Below are 16,535 nucleotides of genomic sequence, written 5' to 3' on the forward strand. Positions count from 1 at the left end.
AAAAACTATAGAAAACCTTTATCTTATTGTTCTTTATAGGGAATTGACTACTATATTTGCTTACAAATGAACAGTGTTGACAGTTCAAATATAACTTATTAGCTCTGAAGGAGTTCAGGACATCTGTGAAAGGCACAAATTTAATGCATGTTCAATCCTTTCCAATGAGCATTTTCACATTAACTATTAATCAGAAATATTTCATCAATTTGTCATCAGATTCCACACACGGGAGAAAGGGACGGAAGCTGATGTACATCACCAAATTTGAAACCTAATGTGCACAGGATTTGCTATTTGGTGCTATGTTTTTCAAAATATTAGCGAGGAATGCCATATTTCAGCATTACACTTGATATGAAAAGTCTGAGGAGATTGTAAACAATTTGTTCAATTAATAGGATTTTTAAATTACCTGTCGCTTTAAAACCAGGTGTTTTCCTTTCCAGTATTTCAGCATCTGTAATGCTTGAAGGGTGCTGACAATGTCCACAGGATTAACGGCAGTTTCTTGACTTATTTCTGGAGAGAAAGATTGTTGGGTAATTTGAGGAAACCATCAATGCATTATAAAAGTGGTGTCTTTGAGTAACAAATGCCCACATATAGAGCATTTCTTTCACTGAGAAAGTACAGATTGCCTGCAAATTCATTGCAGCGTCTTAAAAGAAAACACTACTATAATAACATCCGTCAGCAGCTTTTCCAGATGTTTTATTGTGCTTGGCAATGACAACATATTTGGCCTTGACTAAAACTTTAAAATATCAGAGTGGTTTAATTTCTATGGGAAATGTGGCTTGAATGCATGATCATTTACATGAGATTAAATCTTTAAAAAGTATTAGTAAGTTTGTGCTCATTTTGCCAAAAATGGAGTACTATGTTACGTAAAGTTCTATTCATTAAGACAAAGGCAATATATTTATCCTATCTATATTTAGAGATACAGCGGAGAAACAGGTCCTTCGAACCACCGAGACCAACCCAACCAGCGATCCCCGTACACTAGCAGTATCCTACTAGGTACAATTTATAATGATACCAAGCCAATCAAACTACCAAACCTGTACGCCTGGAGTGTGGGAGGAAACCGGAGATCCCAGAATAAAACCCATGCAGGTCACGGGGAGAACCTAAAAACTAAAAAGATAGCACCCGTAAACAGGATCGAACCCAGGTCTCTGGCACTGTAATGAGTCAGTCTTAGGCCACTTAGGCGACTGCCAGGGACTAGTTTAAATGGAATTAACCTACGACACCTTGCGACAACCTACGACAGCTCCTCCAAAAGCAAAAATTGCCGCCACTGTTGCCGAAATTTTTCCAACATGTTGAAAATTTTGCGGCAGTTGCCTGTAGTCGCTAAAAAAATCGCCTAAGTGGGACAGGCCCATAAGGCATAAACACTACCGCTAGGCCATCATGCCACCCCAATGTTGGAATCTGAACTAAAACAGAAAATGGTAGAAATGCTCAGATCAAGCAACATCTATGGAGAAAGGAAATAATTTCTTTCTTAACAGGTTATGGCCATCTTTTTTTGAATTTTGAATATTTTCTGTTTTATTTTAAGGTTTCCAACTGAATATAAATAAATGCCCTCAATCATACAGACTATTTTGCAGATCTATTAACAAATTTGGACCAACCCAAACAATTGCAAAAATGGTTTGATATCCATAAAATCAGATATCAATCTTAATATTCAAATAATCGTGAGAAAACTCTATTTGATGAAGTGGAATCGTTAGCAAAGATTACAATTTATTGCCATAAGATCATGTGATTGGAGCAGAGTTAGGCCATTCGGCTCATCAAGTCTACTCCGCCATTCAAGCATGGCTGATCGATCTCTCCCTCTTCACCCTATTCTCCTGCCTCCTCCCCATAACCCGAAACCCGTACTAATCAAGAATCTATATATCTATTGATATAAAAATATCCATTGACTTGGCCTCCACGGTCTTCTGTAGCAAAGAATTCCTCCTCATCTCCTTCCAGAAGGAATGTCATTTAATTTTGAGGCGATGACCCCCCCCCCCCCCCCATATGCTAACCCACTCATTCCTGGGATCATTCTTGTAAACCTCCACTCGATCCACTCCAGAGCCTGCAAGTTGAGAAGTTTTTGCAAGTTGCTAAGCTGTTCATATTAACCATATAACCATATAACAATTACAGCACGGAAACAGGCCATCTCGACACTTCTAGTCCGTGCCGAACACGTATTCTCCCCTAGTCCCATACACCTGTGTTCAGACCATAACCCTCCATACCTTTCCCGTCCATATAACTATCCAATTTATTTTTAAATGACAAAAACGAACCTGCCTCCACCACCTTCACTGGAAGCTCATTCCACACAGCCACCACTCTCTGAGTAAAGAAGTTCCCCCTCATGTTACCCCTAAACTTCTGTCCCTTAATTCTCAAGTCATGTCCCCTTGTTTGAATCTTCCCTACTCTCATTGGGAAAAGCTTATCCACGTCAACTCTGTCTATCCCTCTCATCATTTTAAAGACCTCTATCAAGTCCCCCCCTTAACCTTCTGCGCTCCAAAGAATAAAGCCCAAACTTGTTCAACCTTTCTCTGTAACTTAGTTGCTGAAACCCAGGCAACATTCTAGTAAATCTCCTCTGTACTCTCTCTATTTTGTTGACATCCTTCCTATAATTAGGCAACCAAAATTGTACACCATACTCCAAAATTGGCCTCACCAATGCCATGTACAATTTTAACATTACATCCCAACTTCTATACTCAATGCTCTGATTTATAAAGGCCAGCACACCAAAAGCTTTCTTTACCACCCTATCTACATGAGATTCCACTTTCAGGGAACTGTGCACAGTTATTCCCAGATCCCTCTGTTCACCTGCATTCTTCAATTCCCTACCATTTACCATGTACGTCCTATTTTGATTTGTCCTGCCAAGATGTAGCACCTCACACTTATCAGCATTAAACTCCATCTGCCATCTTTCAGCCCACTCTTCCAACTGGCATAAATCTCTCTGTAGACTTTGAAAATCTACTTCATTATCCACAACCCCACCTATCTTAGTATCATTGATAAAGTATCAGTGAATCATATTTGATCATCAATGTAATTTAAGTTAGCTGCATTCAAATGGGGAACTACTATTATCTGCATTGTTGGTAGCCTAAGTTTAGATCAAGATGGTGCAGGGAGGGTGAGCAATTGCAACAACAGATGCCCTGACAATCATTTAATTTTGTTTCAATAGGAAAAACAATGGCAACACAACCAGCATTGTGTATTATGCATACCTGATAGGAGGATGGCATAGTGGTAGAATTACTGCCTTACTGCGCCAGAGACCCGGGTTCAATCCTGACTAAGGGTGCTGTTGATACGGTATTTGTACATTATCAATGTGGCCTGTGTGGGTTTTCTCCGAGTGCTTCAGCCAGTTTCCTCCCACACTCCAAAGACATACAGGTTAGTAGGTTCATTGGCTTAAAATTGGAAATTATCTCAAGTGTGTGCAGGATCGTGTCAGTATAAAGGGGTCGCTGGTAGGAGCGGACTTGGAGTGGTGAAGGCCGTCTTTTCATGATGTATCTCTAAACTAAACCTAAACTAAATATTCAAATATAACCGATGTAAAGTATAAAAGGCACCAACACTAGAGGGCATAGCTGCAGTATAAGGTAAGAGGGGGAAAGTTTAGTGAAGATGCAGGTAGATAGGATAGTAATACTTGAGAGGCTTTCAGTTCGGCAGCGGAAGTGAAGGGAGTTTAACTTGGCATCATATTCAGCACAAACATTGCAGACCGATGGGCCCATTCCTGTGCTGCAAGGTTCTATGTTGCATGTAAAACAACAAAACATAAGGTCCTGTCTTAAAACTGGTACATTATACGAGAACCCAAAAATTATTTTCACCTTTGATTGAAATTTCTTTGCCCTGGAAGTTGTGCAAATAGCGTAGTAACACTTCCTTCCAATAGCTGCGATAGCTGATGAGCCCCAGGTCTGATAGTGGTCGCTCCGGGGAACCCACCTTCTCTTCTACCTTCGATAACAAATAGCCTTATAAGGAAAATAAATCTGCATTACAAGGATGAACTCATTTTGCAAATTTACATGCAAGGCGAATAATTATTTGCCATCTCACATTTAAATGATCAATATGCATCAAAAACTTGGTTTATCCTTATGCCGTGGTAAAAAACGATTTTTATCATAAGTGTGGATAAAGCATTTGCCAAACCGAGAAATTAAATGACAGCTTCAGCCAAGTGGTGAAACATTAAACAATCTGGATTTATTTCAGAGTTACAACTGACAAAATCATCCTTGAAATAAGCAAGAGAACGGTCCAGATATTTAATTCAGAAAATCAAAGATAATGCTCAAATTTTGCAACAGGTGAAAAGGGCAATCAGGACCAAAAAACTTGCCTTTTATATATCTACGAAGCTTTAGCTAATAACTTGTGCAAGACACTCAAATGGCAACAGTGAAAAAAATTCCACTGGAGTCAATATATTTTTGTTGGACATGGGGTTGAGTCAACCATTACTCCCTTCTTTCAAACACTATTTCTAGTCAATTTAATACTGTTCATGAAGCTTCTCATTTTTTCCACCCCAACATACAAATTTTGACTAAGGCATTAACTGTTTTATCACAATCAACTTTCTCTTTCAATTTGAATGAAGGAGAAATGAAAATTTCAATACCAGATCAGAAATGAAAGTTCCAATACCAGATCATTTATGAATATAGGAAATGCACCGATTTTTATATCTACTATATTAAATACATCTTACAGAACAAAATTTACAGAGAAAATATGATTGAAAACAATTATCTTGTAGCATGGGGGATTAATTTCCCAAACAAGTTATTTGGAAACTACAAAATAAGTATTACATCATCTAGAGGGTGGTTTGACACTTCACTATTAATCGAAAAATCGAAAAATAATGAAGTATTCATTATGCTGAATACAGATTTAAAAAATTGGCAACTGCTGTGATTTATGTCGGCACCCTTTACATGGCGACTCTTGCACACTTCTACTGTATGCAAACACGGAATCTCACTGCACCAAGTACACATGACAATAAAGTATCAATCCAGCATTTGCACAATTTGTTAGGGTGGCAATATTATAATAAAGAAAGGGCTTGTGTTTATAAAGTGCTTTTCTTGATATCAATACATTCCAAAACGCATTACACTCACTAAACGGCTTTTGAAGAAATTTCAGTAAGCAATTTGCACATATGATAATATGCTAATATCCCACATAAAATGCTGCATTAAAAAGTTTGGTATATTGGTACATAAACAGAGGAGGGAAAAAAAATAGTTGAAATGAACTGAGCCTACACCTAATTTATTCCTTTAAAGGTAATAAAACACCCTACCCCAGAGGTGGCTGCGCTCTCTGCTGTCACAAAATCAAGAGACAATGTCAATTTACATTCAGTATTTGCATTAAACCAGCATCAGAACAGTATTCAGTTAACAGTCCAAATAGTTACTATCATTATACTTCAATACGTACTGAAGTCAATAAGCATTTTTCCAAATCCTTGTCTCATATATTGTGGCATTGTCAAAATGCATGACACATTATAGTTGAGGAATGAGTTCTTCTCCTGAAATGAAAATGAAATCAAAATATATATAATGCACCAGGTATTGTTTACTTGCAGATCTTCAAAGGCTACTCCTCTATCTTCAATCTCTTAACAAAAACAGCAAATACAAAAGCCATCAATTTAATGATTGAACACTGCACTGTACTGAAATTATTCCCTTGTAGCAATTTCTCATTCAAATACATGACATTTATGTACCTTTCTTTTGACAGGCCAATAAAGTTGATGAAAGCCCCCTGCCTATTCTTTTGAAAGTGTACTTCCATAACTATTTTCACACATGGTAAAACACTATCTCTATCAGCTGCCTGCAATGTAACAGACAGGCACATGAAGTAAATGCAGCTTACTGGTGAGATATAGTGGGCTAGCAAATACCCTCAACAAGGGTAGCTGGGAGGCGGCATAGTGGCGAAACTGGTAGATCTGATGTCTTACAGAGCCAGAGGTTCAGGTTCGATCCTGACCTTAGGTGCTGTCTGTGAGGAAATATTATACAATAAAATTGCTCAAATGATAAGTTCTTAAGGAACTTGTGTTAAGTTGCAAGAGAAGAGCTTGGATTTGGGGCTTTCAGAAATACATGTCTCCACAAAGAAATAACGAACAAAGAGCACACACAGGAGAACATATGGCTTATCATAACATGGAAATATTGATCTGAATAGGCATATCTTTATTTATTGCTTTGAAGCAATAATCATGCTGTCAGAAGTTGTATTTGGTTTAGGTTGTTGTCAATGGGATCTTTCTCCATGACATGAGCACCATCCTTCTTCTTTTGTGACACATCTTCCGAGCTTGGCTGTGTCATGAAGGGGATTTATGGTAGTGGATTGTAGGCACCAAGGGTAGATATTAGTCTGTGAGATAGTTTGTGCTGTTTAAATGTATTTATGTTGGGATAAGAGATAAGGCATAGGTGATGGTTGTGTGACCTTTGCAAAAGGATTTCTTATGGTTATCGAAAACTGAGAAAGTAGTTGAGAATTGTGTGATTAGAACTGTCTTTACCACTTTGTAAGAATGAGGCAAAACTTGTATTTAATCTTTGTAATCCACAAGTAACTGTATTTTAACGATGTAGCTGTAAGGAAATTAATTGCGAAGTGTATTGAGTTTAATTACGATTGTAAGTATTAGACTTTGTTTAAATCTGAAGTTTTAGAAATAACTTTCTTTTCCAAAAATGAAAATATGTTTTGTGTGTATGTGTTGTGTGATTGCTGTATTATGTGTATATTCTGAGAATTAGTTTTATATCTGAGATTTTGCTTTATTGAAATAAAATTATTTTGAGCAAAGAGGTTGAAGAAACCAGATGGGAAGAAGGTAAAGGGGCCGGAAAAGGGAAAATCATGTGACGATATGTGTTGTCAATCAATGGAAAGGATTTAGTTGATTGGTTAATGCAAATAAGTTAAATGTATGGTAAACCACAATGATTGGTTAATAGTTAGCTACTCCTTTTGTATCATCCTTGTCTTTTACCTATATAATGTGTTACATTTATGCCAAAGTCAGTAGTTCTTTCGACCTGCTCCAGAGTTTCTAACTCTGTGTTGGAAGGTTTAAAGAATTATCCAGCGCTGTCAGAATAAAGAATTGATTTTAGCAGCAATGGTTTGACTCAAGTTTTCTTGAATTAGACGGGCAAAAAGAACTCATTTTAACATCTGTGTGAAGTTTGCACATTCTCCGTGTGACCACATGGGTCAAGAGTCAAGAGTGTTTTATTGTCATATGTCCCAGTTAGAGCAATGAAATTCTTACTTGCTGCTGCACAACAGAATTTGTAAACTTAGTACACTGTAAACAATATAATAAACAAAAAAAAGTTCAGTGTGTATACATATACACATACTCACAAGAACACACATATATATATATATTATATATACACACACGCACATATATGTACACACAAAAAAAATAAACAATAGTAGTGTAATAATAATAATAATAATAATAATAAGTCTATTGTAGTTCAGAGCTTATTTGAGGTTGTAGTGTTTAATAGCCTGAAGGCTGTCGGGAAGAAGCTGTTCCTGCACCTGGACGTTACAGTTTTCAGGCTCCTGTAACTTCTTCCTGGTGGCAGGGATGAAATGAGTGTGTGGCCAGGATGGTGTGGATCTCTGATGATGCTGACTGTATTTTTGAGGCAGCGACTCTGATAAATCCCTTGGATGGTGGGGAGGTCAGAGCCGGTGATGGACTGGGCAAGTGTTCACAACTTTTTGCAGTTTTTTTCGCCCTCACATCCCAAGGGCGTATGGGTTTACAGGTTTATTGACGTCTGCAATTTGCCCCAAATGTGTAGGGAATGGATCAGAATGTAGGATATCATAGAACTAATGTGATCGATTGTCAGCATGGCCTGTTTCCATGCTGCATCTCTAAGCTAAACTAAGAGTAGAGATTGATATACGAGTGGCAGTAAGCTTTACGAAATTAAAAAAAACAATTTGCAAACTTGACACAATACCATCTATCTATATTTTAAAATGTGTGGCTGCCGCCTGCCGTCTGTCCGCCGCCTGCCGTCTGTCCGGCTGCCTTTCTGCCTTTTGATTCGTTCCATCGTGTGATGTCACAATGCCCAATGCTCGCAGATGTCCAATCGGAATGGATCCATTTACATATGCCTTTGCACCAGCCCCAGCCCCATCCCCTGGTGAACGTTCCATCGTGTGATGTCACAATGCCCAATGCCCAAAGCCCAAATACATTCTTGCCATAGAGGGAGTACAGAGAAGGTTAACCAGACTGATTCCTGGGATGTCAGGACTTTCATATGAAGAAAGACTGGATAGACTCGGTTTGTACTCGCTAGAATTTAGAAGATGAGGGGGGATCTTATAGAATCTTATGTTTCTATGTTTCCCTCTCCTCACCCCTCTCCCTCTCCCACCCATCCCTCTCTCCCCCCCCTTCTTCACTCTCTACCCCACCCCCTTCCCTCACACCCCCTCCCCCCTCCCCCTAACCCTCTGTCCCTCTTCCACCACTCCCCCTACACCCCTCCGCCTCCCTCCTCACTCTTCCACTTCTCCACCCCTTCCCCCTCCACTCTCCTCCCCCCACTCTCCCCCCCCCCACATCTCCCTCCTCATCCCCCCCCTCCCCACATCTCTCTCTCCCCATCCCCCTATCTCACCCTCTACCCCCTTCCTTTCCCTCCCAAATCTGTCCCCGTTTCCTCCTCCCCCTCTCCCTCCCTCCCCCTCTTCTCCCCCCCTCCCCCCACCTGTGTGTTTGGGGGGGTGGTTAATGTGAGTGTGATGCCGCAGACCCCCCCCCCCCGCAAACGTCGTTGGGGAAACAGACCCAACGGGTCTGCACTTGTTAACATATAAAAAGTGATACTATGCAGGAGATAGAATAGCGAAGGAATGGAATTCCAGAGTAAAGTTTAGTTTCTTCAATAGACCTCCCTCAATTGTGTGGTAAGAGAGAGTGGAACTTGCTCACAGCCAAAATGAGAAAAAAAACACATAACTGAAAAATAAAGGAAACGCTGAGCCAGGAATTAATATAACTCATATTAATTGTTCTCCCAATTAATTTGGTCTCCCAAACCATATCCTGCTGGTGGGAAATATGGCAAATCAGTGTGACTGAGATTCAGGGAAACAACATGAATTCCTCTTGATCAGTATAGTTAAAGAGTGACACAGTATGGAAACGGGCCCTTCGGCCCAACTTGCCCACACCAGTCAACATATCCCAGCTACACTAGTCCCGCCTGCATGTGTTTGGTCCATATCCCTCTAAAGGGCCACTCTTTGGAAAGTGAACCAAAATGTCACACATGTTACCAAATGGCATCACATAAAGCAATACATTGAAAAAAGACTTGTAATTGATTTATCTTATTCATTGCTATTTTCCCACCTACATAACTATAATGCATGACTGCTAAATATATGAACATTATAGCTTTTAAAAATCTACAGAGTTTGTAAGGGCCATTCTTTGGAAAGTGAACCAAATATCACACACGTTACCAAATGGCATCACATAAAGTAATACATTGAAAAAGACTTGAAGAGATTAATCTTATTACTATTTTCCTACCTACAGAACTATAATGCATGTCTACTAAAGATATGAACAAGGCTCGATCTATACCTCTCATGATTTTATACACCTCCATACGATCACCTCTCATCATCCTGTGCTCCAAGGAATTGAGTGCTAGCCTACTCAACCTCTCCCTATAGCTCATACCCTCTAGTCCTGGCAATATCCTTTTAAATCTTTTCTGAACGTATTCAATATTCAGGAGGGATAGACAGACAGGAAAAGGAGGTGGGGTAGTGTTGCTGGTTGGAGAGGAGATCAACGCAATAGAAAGGAAGGACATTAGCGTGGAGGATGTGCAATCGATATGGATACCCTCTAGCCCTGGCAACAACCTTGTAAATCTTCTCTGTACCCTTTCCAGCTTGACAACAACTTTTCTATAACATGGTGCACAGAACTGAACACAATATTCTAAATGCGGCCTCACCAATGTCTTCTACAACTCCAACATGACCTCCCAACTTCTCAAGTCAAGTCAAGTCAAGTCATTCATCACGTACACATACGAGATGTGCAGTGAAATGAAAAGTGGCAATGCTTGCGGACTTTGTGCAAAAAGACAAACAGACAAACAACCAAACAAACTATGAACACAATCATAAGCACACACATATTCTTTTACATATTAAATATTGGAAGGAAAAATGTTCAGTATAGTTAGTCCCTGGTGAGATTTACAGTCCGAATGGCCTCTGGGAAGAAACTCCTTCTCAACCTCTCCATTCTCACAGCATGTCAACGGAGGCGTTTGCCTGACCGTAGCAGCTGGAACATTCCGTTGCATGGGTGGAAGGGGTCTCCCATGATTTTGTTGGCTCTGGAGTTACACCTCCTGATGTATAGGAGGTTCTATACTCAATACATTGATGTTCTATACTCAATACTCTGACTGATGAAGAACAATGTGCCAAATGACTTTTCTACCATCTTTCAACTAGTGGACATGTACAAATAAAGTTTAAATACAGAATACTGCATTGATATTGCTTGAGAGAAAGAGTGCGAGAAAATCCATACCAAACAGATACAATGTTAGAGAGGAGTTGCAAGGACACAGATCTGTAGGAGTTTGTGCATAAATATTCCAAGGTGGCAGTTCAAACAATGACCCAAACCTCAAATTGAAGAAAGCATCTCCCATATAATTTGAGGCCAATATATTTTTATTGGACACAAGGGTTGAATCAACCAATTTACACATCTTTCAAACTGTTCCCAGCCAATTTAACACTGTTCCATGAAGCTTCTCATATTTTTTCACCTAAAGTTACAGCAATGACAAGTCTATAAATTTGCCCAAGACATTAGCTTCGCCGCAATCAGCCATTTCCTTCCTTTCAATTAGAGAGAATTGCAAATTCCAAAACCAGATCATTTACGAAGAAAGAAAATGTCCCAATTTTCAAATCTCGTATAATATTAAATGTATCTTACTGAACAGAACTAACAAAGAAACTATGATTAAAACCAGTTTATTACAGCAGAGCAAGATAATGCAAACACCAGGAAGCTTTGCTGTCTACATTACAATGCAACTTTGGTGTAAATACAGCTTCCCATCTAAGGAATGATGTTTGATGAGATACTACAATTGTCGGGATTAGAGATTAGTTCGATGGATTAACCAAATAAACTGAAGTTGTTCACTTGGACACAGCAAGCAAAAATATTTGGCAAAGATATTTAAAAATCTGAAAATAAAAGCAGGAAATGTTGGAGATATTCAGCATTTGTAGAGAATGGTACAGAGGTTCAAATAAAATTGGGGCACAGAGGTAGAGTTGCTGCCTCACAGCGCCAGAGACTCGGGATCGATCCTGACTACGTGTGCTGTCTGTACAGAGTTTGTACGTTCACCCCGTGGCCGTGTGGGTTTTCTCCGAGATCTTCGGTTTCCTCCCATACTACAAAGACGTGCGGATTAGTAGAGTAATTAGCTTCCTAAAAGATTGTAAGTTGTACCTATTGTCTAGAATAGTGCTAGTGTCCGGGGATCGCAGGTCGGCGCGGACACAGTGTGCTGAAGGCCTGGATCTCTAAACTAAAATGGCCCTTCATGTGATGAAATCTTGACAGAGTAAATGCATGACTGTTGTTTCCCTTGACTGGGATGTATACACTAGAGTCACGGTGTCCAAAATAAGTTTCAATCATTCAATGGTAGGATGCGATGATATGCAGAGTATATGAATCTTTGGAATTTGCTAACTGAGATGGCAATGGAAGTTCCATTGCTTACAATATTCAAGACTGACTGAGAGTTACATATTGAGAGAATCAAAAGATATGGAATTAGTGCTTTAGTCATGCTGAAGCACAAGATCAGCCATAACCTCACTCAATGGAAGAGCAGCATAAGGGATTAAACAACCTCTTCCTGCTATTTATTTGTCATTAATGTGTTAATAATCCTGATAATACAAATCCAAATCCCACTACAGTCATTTAGTATAGTACAGCCACTTAGTACAGAAACAGGCCCATTGGTTCATCGAGTCTACGCTTACCAGCTATCCCCATTATGCTAGCACACACTACAAACTAGGGACAATTTACAATTTTTACTGAAGCCAATTAACCTACAAACTTGCACGTCTTTGTGTCTGTAGGAGGAAACTGGTCAGGGGCAGAATATACAAACTCCGTACAGACAGCACCCGTAGTCAAGATCGCCTCGAGCGCTGAAAGACAGCAACACTTTTGCTGCGCCACCAGCCACTTAAATTACAAAAGTTGTTTCTTTCCAATGTACTTTACTACTAGTTTAAAAAAAAAGGTCGTGCAGCAACAGGTTTGCTATAAGAATCCAAATTGATGTTCAAAACAGGAAATTGTCATCCATATCCAGTCTTGCCAATACGGGACTACAATTCCAGGGGCCGGCTGGTTCAACACCAACATGCATCGCTGGGGACTGCTTTCAACAGCGTGCGTGGAGCAGACCAGCAAACAGTGCAGTACGTCATTTTTGACTGCGCTGTCCTCCGCCCCCCTGGTGAAGGTGTAAAGAGCCTGTCCCATGGGTGTCATTTACGCGACATCCTAAAAATTGGTTGGCCCGTCGTGACGCACGCATGACGTACATGACGCACGCATGGCGCGTGGCGAGGTGTGGTGGCGTATGCAGTGACATGCGGAAGCGCGCGGCGCCCCAGGATTTTGGGATGCTCAAAGACCTCGCGCGCCACCTGCATGACGCGCAAATGACGCCCAAGTGGGACAGGCCCTGTAGACCTCACGACCCTCGACAACAGCACATTAAACTGGCTACACAACTTCTGCTGCCTCAAACACAAGAAGACGATGACTACAATTCCATAGTATGAATCACTTTCAACTTTCCTCCGGGAAGACACTCAGTTGCATCAAAAACGAAATAGATCTGCAATAAATCAAGAAGGCGGTCCAGCCTAATCATCTCAGCACAGCAAGGGTTAAGGAATTAGGTGTAATCTATCTATCACAGCAAGGGTTTTATGTAGTCAGATCTGTTCTAACCTTTGAGAGTCCAAATTAATTTGAAATAGTTTCACTTTTTTTTCTAAGCATATTCAAACAAAAACATATTTGTCACAACACCGAGCTGGGATAATTGATGGATGAACTCTGACGCACCTAAGAATTTTTTCTGTTCTCTACTCTTTTTTCCCCAGAAATTTCAAACCTGGAATCACTATTTTTGCTGTTAGTGATGAGCAAAGCTAATGCTCGAATCCTTCAGAATACAAATTATATACTGGCTTTAGGCATAATTGGTAACATCCCTGCTATTATTTCCCAGGTGGCTTGAATAACTGCAGAATCTATTCAGTGAAATGTTTACTCTATTTGCACAAAGCCTCCTGGGTTCGATATGCTCTGACCGAATGCTGATTACGGATCTGAGATACCGTGAATGCATCGACAAAAAAAAACTTCTCTGAATAAGCTAAGACAGATTCAAGCACCACAAACAGATTAATTTCTCAAAAGGAACCGTCAGCTCAATTGCCCTGTGAGGATTTGATAGTTGCTTCAATTGCTTATGAATTTTATGCTAATATTACATAGCCCAAACACTCTGAGCTTTACAAAATGTTTATTTAGACATTCCCTTGGTAAAGAAACCTATTATGTTTGAATCTCTTATCTTCCAGATTGCAGATTGTTTTTTTTTTTTTAATTGTAAAAACTGGCTAAGATGTAGTAAAGAAATAAAATTAGTTGTTAGGTAGTTTGATTTGCTCACGTTAATCACCCACCCAACACATTATTGGTTTAGCTTAGTTCAGCAATGCAGCGAAGAGACAGGCCCTTTGGCCCACATGCACGCCAGTTCGATGTTATCCCACTTTTGTACCCTCTCCCTACACATTTGGGACAATTTTCAGAGGCCAATTAACCTTTGGGATATTGGAGGAAACCGGAGCACCTGGAGGAAAGCCACGTGGTCACATGGAGAATGTGCAAATTCTTCACAGATTGCACCCAAGGTCAGGATCAAACCCGGATGCCTGATGTTGTGAGGAAGCGGCTCAACCAGCTGTGCCACTGTGCCGCTCCATCTTTTACATATTTACACAAGTTTGGTATTGGACGGTGCTTCAATGTCGTTTCAATATTAATTATTTTAGTATTATCTGCAGCCCATAATTCATCAACATAACCATAAATTATCATTTCATTAACCAAATGAGGAAAGATATTTAACATTTCTTGTTAATGCTAATGGAGCAGTTTAAATTACTTCATTAAATTAATGCAAGAAAAAACATTTCTCATGAATATTTTCTGGAAGGAAGCCTTTTGTATCTGTCCCATTAGTGGTGTTCTTTCATCTCCTAAATATTTTGACGCTCTGGTTTCGGTGAGTGGGCTCTACGTAAGGGAAGTGGAATTTGATAGAAGCAACCAGTGAGATTTAGAGTCAAAAATAGAAGCAGAAATAAAGTTAGCCAGCACAGTGGTGTAGCAGGACGGCATAGTGGTGCAGCGGTCGAGCCATTGCCTTACAGCGCCGAGACCCGGGTTCGATCCTGACTGCGGGTGCTGTCTGTACGGAGTTTGTACATTCTCCTCGTGACCGTTTGGCTTTTCTTCAGGTCCTTTGGTTTCCTCCCAGACTCCAAAGTCTCCCACACTCCAAAGGTTTGTAGGTTAATTGGCTTTGGTAAAATTGTAAATTGTCCCTAGTGTGTGTGGATAGTGTTAGTGTACAAATGATCGGTGCAGACTCAGGAGGGCCAAAGGGCCTATTTCTGTGCTGTATCTCTAAAGTCTAAATTGAAATTGAGAGGTTGATTTAAAAAGGATGAAAGGGAAAGAATACATTTTAAAATGAGAAATTTTGACAAATCTCTTAGAATCATTTATTTAATGATGGAACAAAAGAAAATGGTTTCAAATGTTCACCGGAGCTACAAATTAGGTGGCATTGCTGCTATGAACAATAGGACTCTTGCAAGGTTGCTATAAGGTTATGCAGGATGTTTCATCAGTTTCAACTTCTTGAAACTTACCAGAAGATTAACCCAAAGGCTACCAACGAAGTAATGCAAATCATCAAGCAGTTTGCAACAATTTAAAATCGACGTAGTGTCATTACCTCATTAAAAATATTTGAATCATTTCATGTAACAACATGGAGATTAAGCTCATTACTTGGATGGCAAATTTCCAGACCAGTATATGTTCAGTATTTTATCAGCAGTAATTTAATGCCTAAGGCTTTAACATTTTATGCCGTCAATCAAATTGGCAAAATGAGGCATAAAACCATCAACATCCTTTACCTTGGAGAAATATCCAACAAGATGACATCCTGTATTATCAGCTTCTGTCATCACATAAAACAAGAAAGGTTCTACATCATAATATAATGTCTTGTGGTCCAAAAATAGCTTAGCCAGAAGGCATAGGTTCTGGCAATAGATCTAGAGTAAAAGAAAAAAGATCAAATCAATCCATTTAGAATAAAATGTCATAAAAAATCAGACTTTCCTCACATAAATTCGCTTAGCAGAAGTTATTAGAGAGAAATTAAAAGCAGGCGATCTCTTCAAAGGAAATGAAGATAAATAGAACCCTCCTACTGTTATCAAAACACTACTGCTGTTATCAAAGCATTCCAAGCTTGAAATCTTCTGTATTGGGTATCTGAACATTGAGTGGAGATAGAACATTTAATCTGCTGAGCAAAACTCAGTAGGACAGGCAGTATCTATGGAAGAATCCTTCATCCGACTCAACCCGAAACGTCTCAGTCCATTCCCTCCACAAATGCTGCCTGACCTGCTGAGTTTCCCCAACACTTTGTATTTTGCTCAAGATTCCAGAACCTGCAGTTCCTTGCGTCTTTGTCTTAATCAGCTGAACTGTTCATTCCATAGAAGAAAGGTTTGAGGTTCGAACAAGTGATAAATCAATACCCTCCTTTACCAGCTACAGATCAAATAAAATGTGCACTCTTGTTTATTCCAAGAAAGTCGTTTAATCAGATTCAGATTCAGATTCAACTTTAATTGTCATTGTCAGTGTACAGTACAGAGACAACAAAATGCAGTTAGCATCTCCCTGGAAGAGCGACATAGAATATGATTTCAATAAATAAATCTATTTACATGCATACAGTCATAGTGTTTTTCCTGTGGGAGGAGTGTCCTGGGGGGGGGGGGGGGGGGGGGTGATTGGCAGTCACCGAGGTACATGGTTGAGTAGTGTGACAGCCACAGGGAAGAAGCTGTTCCTGGGCCTGCTGTTCCGGCAACGGAGAGACCTGTAGCGCCTCCCGGATGGTAGGAGGGTAAAACAGTCCATGGTT

The 16,535-nt window shown here is 39.8% G+C and overlaps 1 protein-coding gene across 4 annotated transcripts in view; it reads right to left on the minus strand.

Moving 5' to 3' along the window:
- kat7b (K(lysine) acetyltransferase 7b) overlaps nt 1–16,535 on the minus strand; it is an 80,675-nt gene that overhangs the window by 13,598 nt on the left and 50,542 nt on the right. For all 4 annotated transcript variants that reach the window (XM_055657289.1, XM_055657288.1, XM_055657286.1 and 1 more), the window contains 4 exons: nt 15,508–15,648; nt 5,551–5,644; nt 3,918–4,064; nt 416–522 (listed from right to left, as the gene is read on the minus strand). In XM_055657289.1, coding sequence (XP_055513264.1) covers nt 416–522; nt 3,918–4,064; nt 5,551–5,644; nt 15,508–15,648 — 489 coding nt within the window. The remainder of the gene's footprint in view (nt 1–415; nt 523–3,917; nt 4,065–5,550; nt 5,645–15,507; nt 15,649–16,535) is intronic.

The sequence above is a fragment of the Leucoraja erinacea genome, chromosome 27, assembly GCF_028641065.1.
Source record: "Leucoraja erinacea ecotype New England chromosome 27, Leri_hhj_1, whole genome shotgun sequence".
In the NCBI taxonomy this organism is placed as follows: Eukaryota; Metazoa; Chordata; class Chondrichthyes; order Rajiformes; family Rajidae; genus Leucoraja; species Leucoraja erinaceus.